This window comes from Nanorana parkeri, unplaced genomic scaffold (genome assembly GCF_000935625.1).
Source record: "Nanorana parkeri isolate BGI_ZX_2015 unplaced genomic scaffold, ASM93562v1 scaffold16, whole genome shotgun sequence".
Lineage (NCBI taxonomy): Eukaryota > Metazoa > Chordata > Amphibia > Anura > Dicroglossidae > Nanorana > Nanorana parkeri.
In genome coordinates, this window is record NW_017306284.1 from 1,829,873 (window position 1) to 1,843,598 (window position 13,726).

The window sequence follows — 13,726 nt, forward strand, 5'->3', positions numbered from 1 at the left end:
TTGTGTTGCCGTCTGTATTCCATTGGAGAAATCCAAATCACTTCTTGTCCTGTCAACGCTTACCAGGACATGAAGTGTGGGAAAATATCTCCCCAGCAAGGCATCAGTCAACAATATAAGCCTTACAGACGTTCTAACCCTTCCCATTACAGACGTTCTAACCCTTCCCATTACAGACGTTCTAACCCTTCCCATTACAGACGTTCTAACCCTTCCCATTTCTATACAAAACTAAAAAAATAACATGTTTTAGCTGGAGTTACAAAAGGTCAAAGTAAACCCTCAATGCTTTGGTAGGACTGAGCAAATTTCAGGACACCAGTGTAGCCTCTGTCAATGGAATAACATGTAACCATCACCTGAGAGGGGACTTCTGGCTCTTTAGCAGGACTAACTGACAGCTGAATTCTATGTGGCAATGAAGACGTGTGACTTAGAGCTGCAACAGTTAATCGATTAAGTCGATTAAAATCGACGATTGAAAACGTTGGCAACGTTTTCGATCGTCGATTCGTCGGCTATCGATTGCTTAGCAGACTTATTGCTTTTTGGACTGTTGACTAATCCAGACATTCAAGAAGGGTGTAAAACAACTAGATTGTATACATATTTATCCAAACTTGAACAGATGATTTTAGGCATCCTGAAAAGTGGTACTACTACTACTACTACAGGCCCCACAATCTAAACCAGAGTGATTCCTCTGCAGAAGAAAAGCCAATACCAGCATCTCCTTATGCTACAAAATGTTACAAGTCGGAGGCTAAGGATCTTCAAAAGCCATAAGAAGCTGCACAGATTCGATATCTTTAAGTGGGATAAAATTACCCCTTGTAACTTGGCTTTTATTTGAATGAAATCCTGTGCTGTGCATTGGACAGAGTCCGTCCATAGAAGTGTGTTCTTTGAATGTGCTGGGTACTCTAATCATCTATTTGGCGGAGCTTTCGGAGAATATATAAATAGGAAACGTTCTTAGTTGCCCTTTCGCTGTTTAACCACTGAGAAAGTTGTGTGACCTAATGCGACACTTTTCACTTCTCAAGATACTAAACAGATTATTAGTGGTGAGATCTGTGATCATTTAAACCAGAATGCTGGAAAATAGACACAAAACTAACAAATGTCCAGTCAAAGCAAGGGTCTCCTTTTCTGCATGAGGGAAAGGTTTACTGGCATTAATATAGCAAAGGCTTAGCAATGGTGCACCGAATACAATTGAATCAGGGAAGTGTCTGCAATTACTCTTTGAACAAAAAATGACAAACTCTCACAATTTACTTTGATGTCAAACTTTAAGTGCACTTCCACTTTTGCAGTCAAATTTGAGAAAACCCCTCTATATATTTGTTACGTGTTCCCATTCACACAGCATACCAAAAAAATAAAAAAAAGATATATACTTACCTTTTAAATGGTTTGTTTGCAGCAGGCAACATGGCTTATTCCAGGTTTTTCTCAGCCCCTTCACAGTGATCTCTCCCTATACTTAAGACTGAAACTTAGAGAACTATGGGGTCAGTGTTTTTCCCCATAGTTCTCCTTAGGGTAACGGGAGGACACAAACTAGCGTCCTCCCGTCACCCTAAGCTCAGTATACCGCGAGCTACAGCTCGCGGTATACTGAGACGCCGAACCTGGAGCGGATCGCGACGTAGATGACGGGATCCGCCCAGCTGCGTGAGTGACAGCTGGCTCTGCCAATCTAGAGGCAGAGCCAGCTGTACCCGCCCCCTCCCGTTCCTCCAGTCAGCCCTGGCCGATGGGAGCGGGGAGAGGGGAATCCATCCCCTCCCCCTGTCACGGCAGAGAGCCCCGATCCCGATCTACTGAGCCGACCTGTGACAGTTTCATTGTCACAGGTCGGCTTAGAACTATGAGGTGAGTGGAAATCACTCATCTCATAGTTCTCCTTTAAGGATTGGGTTTCTCTCATTGTCTACATTAACATACAGTGGAGAAGCCCCACACTCCTCACAGCCCTTCCTAACATTACAAAGGAGACGTAGAAATGTTAACCCTTAAGACGCCAAGAAACCCTAAACCAAGTAAAAGCAATATTATGCAAGTAGCATTTTTTTTTAGCTTATGCTATGTGAATGGGAACATGTAACAAATCTAAAATAGGTGTTATCCCAATTTGGCTGCGAAAGTGGAAATACACTTTAAGATGGTCCACAGCACTAAAATCAGAGCAAACCTTCCGTCATGCAGTTTCAGAAATACTTAAAGTGGAATTACAGTAAAAAGACTGAAATATACATTTACTTTCCATTAAAAAAAAAAAAAATGGATACCTACACACATACTTACATAGCCATCTTTAGAATGTACGTATATTCCTACCAGATTGCACATTCTATTTCATGTTGTGGGCCGACTACACTGTATTGCTGCAGAGGAAGTAATTCCCTCCTAGCGTTGTCAACCCTCTGCATCTAAACAGATGACAAATGGACGGACACAACTACGCCCTTGTGACAAGGCTCCCACAGTGCAAGTGTGCACACGTCCCCAAACAGCTCCTCCTGTCCTCACTTTGGGAGTGACACGAGCTGTCAACTCTAGCGTTACGTTGGCTAGACACGCCCCAGCGGGTACATGCGACTTCCTGCAATGAAGCCGGAGCTTTTCATTTACATGCCCACCAGCCACATGAGCCAAGGAGGAATTGTCGTCATGTGACTGCATCAAAACACCTTAAGATAAGAGTACTAATTTTGCGGTTTTATTATTGTGCACATTGTAACCCGCATAAAAATGTCAGTAAATGACAAACTGTCTTGAAGGGTTTCAGACTTTATAATTACTTTAAAGTAGAACTAGAACCTTCCATTAAAAACAAAACAAAACCCACAAACAAAGGAACGCGTGTTGCAGCACCTATTGTATTGTAAGGTGTATGGCCAGCTTTAGCTCCCCTTTGTGTTACAAATATCTGTTGATCCAGCCAGTAAAAATCAGCCTTATTCAGCTTCCTGTGATGAGGTGACAATGCTTCTGCTTCTCCTCAATTCAAAGCAGTGTTGTCACCTTCATGTAGGCTGTGCCTGCTTACACTACAGCAGGATGAGATGTTGCAGGCGGCGTGGCCATCCGCATTGGCACTGACTGAGAAGACTGTAGCTTGTCAATCAGCACCTGGCCACACCTAGTCCTGCCCCTTCTTTCTGGATTACCCTTGCAGTGGGATTACCCCTACAATGCAAGGGTTAAGTGTTCATTTTGTCTAGGGGGCTCAAATAAAGCAGATTTACTTACCTGATCCTGGATCGCGCAGTTCAGGTTCTCCTTTTTTCCTCCCTCAGCTCCTGATGTTGGAATATCCCTTGGCATCTAATTCAGGTCAATGGACCTGCATGAGGTGTGATGACATCAGTGGTCCTATCTGCATAAGATGTGATGACATCAGTGGTCCTTAGACTGCCAGACCATGAGGAGGAGAGGCTCCTGGGACTCGTCTAGCAGCCTGGAGGGAGCCAGCAGGAGCAAGAATTATTTAGCTTTAACAGTGTCCCCTAGACAAAGTTGTTTGTTTGACTGGAGCTCTTCCTTAAAGTGGTTGGCACTCTGACTTTTCAGTAATGGAGTCTTGGGCTCAATCTGCGTCAACACACAATGTGTGGAGTTTGTGTGCTGATCTACTCTGGTGTTCTTCTGGGTTTAATTACCTTTTATATTCCAAGAGCATTGATACAAGTTGACATGTGAACATATTGGGTATGAAAACTAAATGCATGACTATGCTAAGGATATTCTAAATAATCTCTGAAGACCGTAGATTGTAAAATATGTAATACTTTGTAAAGCGCTGCCTAATATATGGCACTATATAGATACAGGCAATAAGAGAACAGTATATATTTGTAAGATTAGGAGTTAAATCAGCCCCAATATGTGTAGGTCAGTGCTAAAATGACCCACATAATATTTAAGGAACACCAACCAAACTCCATCCAAATGGATAGACCTGGCACCGATCAGTTTGAAAAGTTCTTAGCAACTGAAAAGGACTTTGAGTTAAAAAAACAAAACAAAAATTGAATCCGGCTCAAGTCTTCTCTGTATTACAACATATAATTCCTCTTGGTATGCCGTCTGACAATGACCATGAAGTTCTTTCAGCTATGTGACTGAGATGAACTAATCTCAGTGTCAGAGAACTATTGAGGGACACCGGCCCCACTTACACAGAAGGAATTTATTAACATTTATGGGTTCAGAAATACATGAACTCTGGTCAATAGAGACTGACAAAGCATACTGCTCAGATAGAGATCTGGAATCTTGTAGATAGTATATACTTCCTGAGCAGAGTACAAGTCTATACTCTAAACTGACTGCTCTCCCACACTTCCTGTGCATGACCACACTGCCCCAAAAACGCAGGCAGGGTTCCATTTCAAAACTATCCATCAGGCTTTGTTTGTGCAAGAAGCTGCTAGACTAATCGAAGAACATTTCTGATCCCACAGAAGGAAAACCATAAAGTGACGGTCATTTCTTTTAAACCATTCCCCTGAAAAGCAAACAGTTAATGGGTACTTTTCCACTAGAATCTGTGTTGAAGACATAACCTACGCTGAAAGCTCTTCTACATTCAATACCTCTGGGAATCTTTGGATGCTAGTGTCCCCCTCCTGACAATCCCCTCCCCAGCATCCTCCAGTGACCCCTACTTTAGTTAACCACAGTAGGGATGTAGGAGCTGGTCAAAGGAACCACAATGCACAGCAGGGCGCCAGGAATCCAGCAGTGTATTGGAAAGTAAAACTTCTTTCAGCTAGCATTGTTCGGAGGAAGGAGAGATGTGACAAAAAAGTGAACGATTTGCTTTACAGCGATTGCTTCTTCCGTCACTCTAAAAATAGCTTCTTTAATGAAGTCCCTTTAACTGCCCAAAGACATGCGCCAACAGCCACATCGGGTGCCGACCTCATGTATATGGAAGCACAAGGATGGCCACTGGCTGAACAGTTTCAGGACATATATCAATCAGCCATGGTAGAAGACCTGTCCCGACTAATATTCCTATCAATGTAACAGCAAATGTCAGCAAGCCAGAGGAGCAACAGGAGACAAATATTGAAGGGTGAAGGGGATGCTAACCCCAATTATGTACTTTTATTTGCTCCCTTTTGGTCTGTTACAAATACTAAAAACATAAAAGTAACTGTCACCATATCCAAGGACTGGTAAGCTGCAATTAATGTTCTTTTGTTTCTTGTTTAGACACATTTTCATGAATGAAACCAAGTTGAGCACACCCTAACACGGGATTTCAAAAGTATATTCATGGGGGGGGGGGTGTGTAAACATGTACCTTTTAAGTTGACCCGGTTGAGTGGAAATTCCCACTCATAGGGGGATGACCAGTGTGGGCAATGCCACTCATCCACAACCCATCGGTTCCTAGCCTACCACCATTCAACATTTTTTTCTGGAGTGATAAAACCTGGCCTCAGATTCTTTATGTCACTGGCCAACTAAAGTTAGACTTCCAACTGATCTGTAGTATTCTGATTAACACTTTCTCCACCATTACCACTCAGTGATAAATGTGGACCACCAGATCAGCTTGAGACTGATGCCCAATAACTGACAAACAACTCTTATGGTCTCAACAATCAGGCCAGGTAAGGGTTAACTCCCATATACAAATACATAAGATCGTTCCTTTTCTCCATATAAAAAGGACCAGCACCATCGTCACTTGTGTACCATATTGTACATCACGGCCGCAAGTAAAGGAACATCTTGGTGGTAAAGCGCAGCAGGTTCAGTGCTAGCAGTCACTCTCTGAGATCTGCCCTGGGTGGCTGGCCTGTGAATAACCTAACAAGTGTGAATAATGTCATTATCCGGATCATCAGATTACTCACATTACTGTGATACTGCCAGACCATCTTCTCAGCTCCACAGAGACACATGCAAGGCTCTGAAACTGGAAGAAATTCACTCAGCCAAATGTTTTGGGTTTTTGTCTAAACTGACAATATAACCCTTACTGTAAATGCTGGAAAAAGGGTCCCCGATCCCCTCAGTACATCATAGCCGAGCTGAATAGAAGCATAGGATTCTTTATGGGGGTCAAACATGGTTCCACAGACAAAGGACTGCATCTGGTTTCAAAGATTAACTCATTTGCATAAGGGCAAACCGCTTTAGACACCAAGGAAAGGAACATTTAGACAAAAGAAACACTGGAGTTTAACCCCTTAATAGCCGAGGCCTTTTTTTCCCCCCGCATCCATGTTATAATCCACATTTTAAGCCTGAAAACTACTTCAAACCCCCAAACATTATTTTCTGAAAGTCAAGACCCTATAGGACTAAAATGGTGGTAGTTGCAAATGTATATGTTGAATGATATTAGTGCAACGTATTATCGAACCCAAAAATTTAGTGAAAAATGCACTTAAGTTAAATTCAGTGCCCCAATGCACAATAAAATACACATTTGTTTCATGAAATACAAAAGATGAGGTTACAATGAGTAAATGGATACCCAACATGCCCAGGTTAAAAATTGTGTGCATCTGTGAAAAGGCAGCAAAATTCAGTACCCCAAAAAGTCCAGACGCTTTAAAAGCCCCCACAGGTCATCAGTTTAGAGATGCACGTTAATATTGGCCCTAGAATTATTGCTCAGGCGTGTGCGCAGCGATACCAAACATGTGTAGTGCGATTGTTTTCGTACATAGGGGCACGCGACGCGTGTTTAAATGATGACACGTGTGCTCAAGGGAGGTGGGGGACTTTAAAAAAATGTTTACATTTTTACATTACATTTAATATTTTTTTATTTTACACATTTTTACACATTTTTTTATTTTACTTTTATTGCGATCACATAGGGTGACTTATAAGCCCCCCATGTGGTAGCAGATTGGTGGCAACAGGTACTCTTTAAGGTGACACTGGCGGTTCAAAGACCCCCAGTGTCACCTTTCCACTTGAAATAAGCCATTAAAGTGCAGATCGCACTTCAATAGCTTATTGCTTGGCTTCAGGAGCCCAGAACTGACAGTTAAGGGACTGGAAGTGATGCAATATGTGTCGCTCCTGGTCCCATAGAACGTGGAGGAGATCTGTGAACGGAGGGGGGGGGGGGGTTGTTTACTGGCCCGGAGAAGTGATCTGGCGATTTGCCAGAATTACTTCTATTGTAAAGCCAACAGTCGGCTTTACAATTGTAAACAGAGTCCCGGCATCTTTAGCCTCATGCCAGTGGCGCACTATGGACGTCACTGGTCACTAAGGGGTTACATTTGATACACTTGGCCTCCTAACACTCTCTGCAATAACTGATGTGAACAGCATTTATGATCCAAAACCTACCGACACCAGATTCTACCTCTCATACCAAGGGTTCATATGCATGGGCTCCCAATGCAGAAGCTCCAAAGCATTCTGCCTAGCACTGAACGGCTTTCCTGATGGTGATGGTTTGGGACCCTAAACTCACCATACTACAATGTAAATGAAGCAATGTGTGTACGGAGACAACTGTTACTGGTGCAATACAACCTTTCATGTCTTTAGGGGGGGGCCTTAGCCAAGGTTCTAGTTGGGTAGAACGCCTTCTAGATTGGGAATCTCATACCAGACTGGTACATGACAGATTCCATTTCACAACCAAGCAACTAGCTAGACTTTCCACAGAGGCCTGCCATTATAAGTCCATACGCATGTAAGCATTTTCCTGCATGGCATACATAAATGCCTTTCAATCCTATAAATCCTGTTCTCATTACTGCAGGACACAAATCTCCCATCCCCTGAACATCTAACAAAAAGTAGGTTAATGTGTGGAAATAATGCGTGTAAAAAGGTGTGCAATAATAGGCACAACTGCCTGTGCATAGGTGCTAATGGGTCCTAGCGGGCACAGAAGGTAAGTGGTGAAGATTTGTCCATCTCTGGGATGCCCTGTGTGCTACAAGAAGTAACTGCTCTTACACTCCCAAAAAGTGGAGCTTCTTCTGAATGTACAGTCTTGGCCAAGAAATGTGTAGGAAAAAAAAAATAAAAAAATAAAAATGTGTGTGTAAAGCAGTGGCGTCACAATGGGGGGCTGCGGGTGACACCATTGGAGGAGGTGACACCTAAATCAGTCATTGGTGTCACCCCCTCTAAAAAGTCGGGCACTCTTGTCTTGGATCGAGAGCCCGACAGTGTCAGGAGAGAGGGGACCCGGCATACCTCATCCAGCCAGGTGAACGTCCCCTCCTCTTTACCAGCGTCCATCAGCAAAACGGCCGCCGGCAGGTGTCAATTAGGTGACAGCGCATGTGCGACTACATCATTGCGCACACGCATGGTGACGTCCTGCGCAATGACATCATGACGGGTTGTCACCCGGTCTCCGCTACGGGTGACACCCGGCCTCGGGACACCCCTGGTGCAAAGCATTCATGTCTGCTCTGTCTTTAACCCCCTACAGAGCTCACATGACCAAACCAAGATCTGCCATGTTGCCTCTGTTAACTCAGGCTGCACATGGCCACCATTAGGACCTGAAAGTACATCACAAATGACCACCTTATGTAAAACAAGCAGTGCAGTCACTCCAACCAGTCTAGTAACTGATAACGGGATTAGCAATTTAAATAGGATCTACTTTGCCCTGTTCTCAAGCAGTATCTCTAATATAAACTGCTCAAACAACGCATCCCACAGCTGGCATGGCATGACTGAGGCAACAAGGATGAATCCAGATATGGCTAAAGGAACAAGGAAGCAGCAATACAGGAAGAATGTCCCGTCTGTCTCTTGGGGGAGATGGGGGAAGCTCCCAGAGGACTAAATTGCTAAAAAGGCAGTAACATGTTTCCGCATTCCATGTACAGGAACAAAGAATCGAAAGACAAGTATGCACAAGTCTTTGTTTCATTGCTGCATAGTGCTCATGCCGCTTTCTAGTTTCACTTTTTTCGCCGACAGCCATGTGCTTTCCTCCATGTTCTGCTCTGTCTGTCGCCTCCTCAAACGCAGAGATCTTAATCATTGAAAAATCTCTGCACACACCAACATAATTCTGTGGTCTTTCCATCTACTGTACGCGAATGATACAAAACATGGAAGTCAATCAAATGTAGACAACTACCACATTACAGCCCAACTGTAGTTCAGGACTTTACCACATAATCCCCCGCGGTGAATTTTCTGCATTCATACAGCCATGGCGTGTGAAGAGGATTCTCCCTGTAGGGTCTGCAGCGAGTGGTTCTCAATGCCGGTGAAAGTGGCACTCAGAGTGATGGATGAGAATTCTATTAATGATGCACCCAGAGGGGGTATGTACAGGCAGGGAAGTGGGTAAAATATTGTTGAACTTTACGTAACCCGGAAAAGGACTGGTGGCAGAGGAGGATGCAGAGGGCAGCTCTCAAATGTGGACAGCAATTGGTTTAAAACTTAAATTTAGTATTAAACTCTCAAAACACTTTTCAATTATGAATCCAAACCGTTAGAGAGAAATAAATCATTTTCTGGAAAATGTAGCCTGAAAAAAAGTTTTGACTTTATTATCACTTAAAAAAGTATTCCCTACAGCTGGATTAAGCCTTCGACGATCATTTTAAATAAAATGCGAGTTAAGAAATGTATATTTTAAATCTTGTGCCATCTCCTCTGTCCCTTTCAGCCACTTCCTGTATGTGAAATCACGCCAGACTAGGCTTCCTGACAGTGACAAAAGTGGACAATGCCTATGCAATGTGTGACAGCACATTGTAGTCTACCATCAGGCCATGTGAAAGGGTGACAGCAGGAACACATCTGGGAGATAGTTGTCCCCTTATTAAAAGGAAGTGCCTGGACAAGGATCTTTATGAAAGGAATACCAGGTATTTCAATGAAAGATACATATTACAAGAGCTTGAAAACTTCACTCGGCCTCATAATCTGAGCCGACCTGTGACAATGAAACGGTCACAGGTCGGCTCAGTAGATCAGGAGGTGAGCGAACACATACCGTCGCTCGCTTCTCGATCCATCCCTGCAGAGAGCTGTGACTCACTCACGGCTCCCTGCAGGGATCCCCCCCTCCCCTGTCCGATCCTCCAGCACTGACTGGGGGAACGGAGGGGGCGGGTCCAGCTGGCTCTGCGTCTGGATAGGCAGAGCCAGCTGTCAATCCCGCAGCTGGGTGGATCCAGACAGCATTGTCGGGATCCACTCCAGCTGCGGCGTCTCAGTATACCGAGAGCTGTAGCTCGCGGTATACTGAGCTTTGGGTGACTGGAGGAGGCTAGTTGGTGTTCTCCCGTGACCCTTAGGAGAACTATGGGGAAAAGCACTGACCCCATAGTTCTCCTTTAATCAACTAAATGGTTGAAATGCAAGACAGACAAGCCATCGTACCAACTGCTGAGAAAGCATCCTGCCGGCATAATCTCTCTCTCTGAGGAATACAAGGAGGATCCCATGGGAGTGAGAGTAGAGTTAGGAATTCACATACTGTGTGCACCTGTGCCATGTGCTCCATAATAAATGAAGATTCCAAACCTAGCCGTAAACCTATAGACCATCTGCAGATTTTCTATGGTCAGATGGAAAAAGTGCAACAGATTCCTCCATCTACGCTAAACTGTGCGGATGGAGGAATCTCCCGCTGGGCCAAGCTCCAGTATCATGCTAGTCGGCCCCGCTGACTCAAAACACCTGAGCAATCTGATTGGATACAGGCAGCTTCCTGTGATCTTGTGGCAATGATGCTGCACTGCTCCTGCATTGAGAGCAGAGTTGTCACCCCATGTTGGCAGAGCCTGCTTGCACTACAGTGGGGTTCAAAAAAAAAAAAAAAAAGTGTTGCGGGGGATAGGCCAACAGCATTGTCACTTCTGATTCACAAACTTGTGCTCGTCAACCAGCACCTGGCCACACCTAGTCCCGCCCACTGCTTTCTTGATTGACAACACTGCTTGTATAGCTTAAACCCTCCCATTGTGAGCTGTAGCATCTGGCAGGTGACGTCTCAAGCACAAATGAAGGCGGACTGCAAGTTTTTCATTTAATTTATGATGCCTGTGCATCACAGACTGGATTTGGTACTTGTTTAGACTTTCGTACAGAAGCCTTTCCTTGTAATTTATTAATCCTGAAGTGTATTTCCTAGTATGCACAGACAGTGCAGAACAAGGCAAAGCAAGCCATGGTCCTCTTTAAAGAAGACTGCTATGTTATGAGGGAGCTGTCATGTTACGTGACACTACCATGTTGCAAGACAGTGCTGTCATGTTACAGACTATCAGGTTAGAGACTATTTCCACACTAGGAGTCTACTAATAAAATTACTACAAGATCAAAGCCAATGTTCCCTCCCACAAGCTGTGTGCTGGTAGCAACCAAGATGAAAGGATTACTGCACTGTAAACTGACCTACAGCCCAATTCAACTGATCTGTCCTGCATGTTATGTAACCTGCAGGTACCCACCCCATGGCAGTGAGGTGACCTTTGTACACCATTTTCATTTCATGACCCATCCCCCACAGCACTGCATACATCCTCTTCTTGTTTGTCTGGCAGATTTCTTAACCACTTAAAGGCCATGGTGTTTCACCCCCTTCCTGGCCAGGCCAAATCTGAGGTGTACAATTACAGAGCTACACAAAGAACTTTAACATACAACGTTCAGCAGCCCAAAGCATCCACTCCTTTCTAATATTTTATGGATCTGACTACCACAGATGATTGGTTGATGGAGGTTGGTGCATTACTATTATACAATGCTAGTGCTGCTCTAATAATCAAATGGCATGGAGTTTGTTTAATGCTGCAGCATGGCTTATTACATTCTAAAATGAGGAACGGCCTCGTATAGGTCGGACTTTTTTTTTTATTTTTTACCTCATTCATGCAATAATAATAAATGGCGACAATGAACATCACACATTCAGTAAAAATTGTTCTCACCAGCACATCGTTACAAATTTCCCTCAACTCAGTCTCAATCTTCTCCCGGTACTCCCGAGCCATCTGCTGTTTTTTATCGCTTCCTTCCGTCTTTTGCTCAATACTAGACACGACTCTCCAGGACGACCGGCGTGCACCTACTACATTTTTGTAGGCCACTGACAGAAGGTTCCTCTCTTCATTGGATAGTTCAGCTCCTTCTTCCGTCACCCGTTTCATGCAGCCTGCCATGTCATCGTACCTCTCTGCCTGCTCAGCCAATTTGGCTTTCTGGACCAGCTCGTTTTTATCCATGGCTAATGGTTCTGAATGAGAAAGAATAAACAGACAAAAGTGAGTTTTGCAGCACTAAACTACAACTACTTAAATAGTCAATTGGAACATCTTTTGAAAATACAGCAACCAACTTGCAAGGTCATTACTCCTAAGCTGGCCATAAAGTGTGCACATTTCAGTCAGTTCTTGATGAACTGGTTGAAATTCGTTCAGTGGGTGGCCCTGTCGGCAGCCTTCCATTCGTCATCTTTTGATCAGAAAATCGAAGGAGCCACATTTTCAGACAAACAGTGATGACATATCAGCACACCCGCCGCTGTCAGAATACAATAGCTAAATATTTTTGTTTAGCACACAATTTGAACGAAAATAAATATTAGCATGGCCAGCTTCAGTGTGGTGGCAGAAGGTGGTGCTGGTGTCGGGATCTGACACAATGAACTATTTTTTTTTTTTTATCTGTTTGAAAAGGGACTTCATCAGAAATAATTTTTTTCAGAAATCAGATCCTGTACATTGTCAGGACATATAGCTAGAACTGCAGAATTCCACGTCAGCCACATTGACTCACTGGTCAGGCTCCAGTCCTTCAAGGAACAGCAATATAAGAAACATGGAGGTGCCTCAATCTTCATCAGTCATCAATAGCAGCTTCTACAAACTTTACCTTAGTGGAGCCTAACCTGTAATACACAGGCTCTACGTAGCAATCCACCAAATTCCACATTTGATTCATAAACCTGTACTATGGCCATCAAAGCCAAACACTATATGTATACTATATGCAACACTCCAATTCTTCTGCATCATTTTCACAAATGAATCCTAGGTGAAGATGTTCTACGATAGAATAAAACTTTTATCTATCATGTGCGTCTTTTTCCCCCCTTAGAAGAGTTTGCAAATGCGGTCTGTGTCCCGATAGAAGATTTCTGATTCACTTTGTGCTCAATCAACAGCAGCTAAAAAAACATAAAAAGGAGCAAATGTCCCAGATGATGGCACAGAATGAAAATTTAAATTGACAAGAGTTTCACTTTTGTGTCCACATTGGTGAGAGTCTTAGTAATATGCTCTTTGCACACCATACCGATGTACCCCAGAAGCCAATGGGTGCTGGTACAACTGGTGGATGGTGGCACAGTATACAAGATATGTTGTCCGCACACCATTCTGCTTCGGAATGTCATCTTTATGCATACTCCTTTAGCATGACATATGGATGCAATGTTTCGAAGTCTCACAGGGGCCCTTTATCAGGCAAAGTGTCCGTACTTTGCCTGACGAAGGGACTCCGTGACACTCCGAAACGTTGCATCCATATGTCATGCTAAAGGAGTATGCATAAAGATGACATTCCGAAGCAGAATGGTGTGCGGACAACATATCTTCCACATGGGGGAGCCCTCACTAATTATTTGTCCGATAAAAAAAAAAAAGGAAGGAGGGAAGAAAGGAATTGCCAAGAGTTGGGTTCTAGAGCTCATGCTTCTAAGCCAGCGTAAACAAAAATAAGAGCATACTTGAAC

General features: G+C 43.7%; 1 protein-coding gene across 1 annotated transcript in view; it reads right to left on the bottom strand.

Annotated features, from left to right (window-relative positions):
• Positions 1-13,726, bottom strand: part of YWHAZ (tyrosine 3-monooxygenase/tryptophan 5-monooxygenase activation protein zeta) — a 41,680-nt gene that overhangs the window by 19,087 nt on the left and 8,867 nt on the right. The window contains exon 2 of the mRNA XM_018559364.1: positions 11,922-12,226. Coding sequence (XP_018414866.1) covers positions 11,922-12,215 — 294 coding nt within the window. The 5' untranslated portion in view covers positions 12,216-12,226. The remainder of the gene's footprint in view (positions 1-11,921; positions 12,227-13,726) is intronic.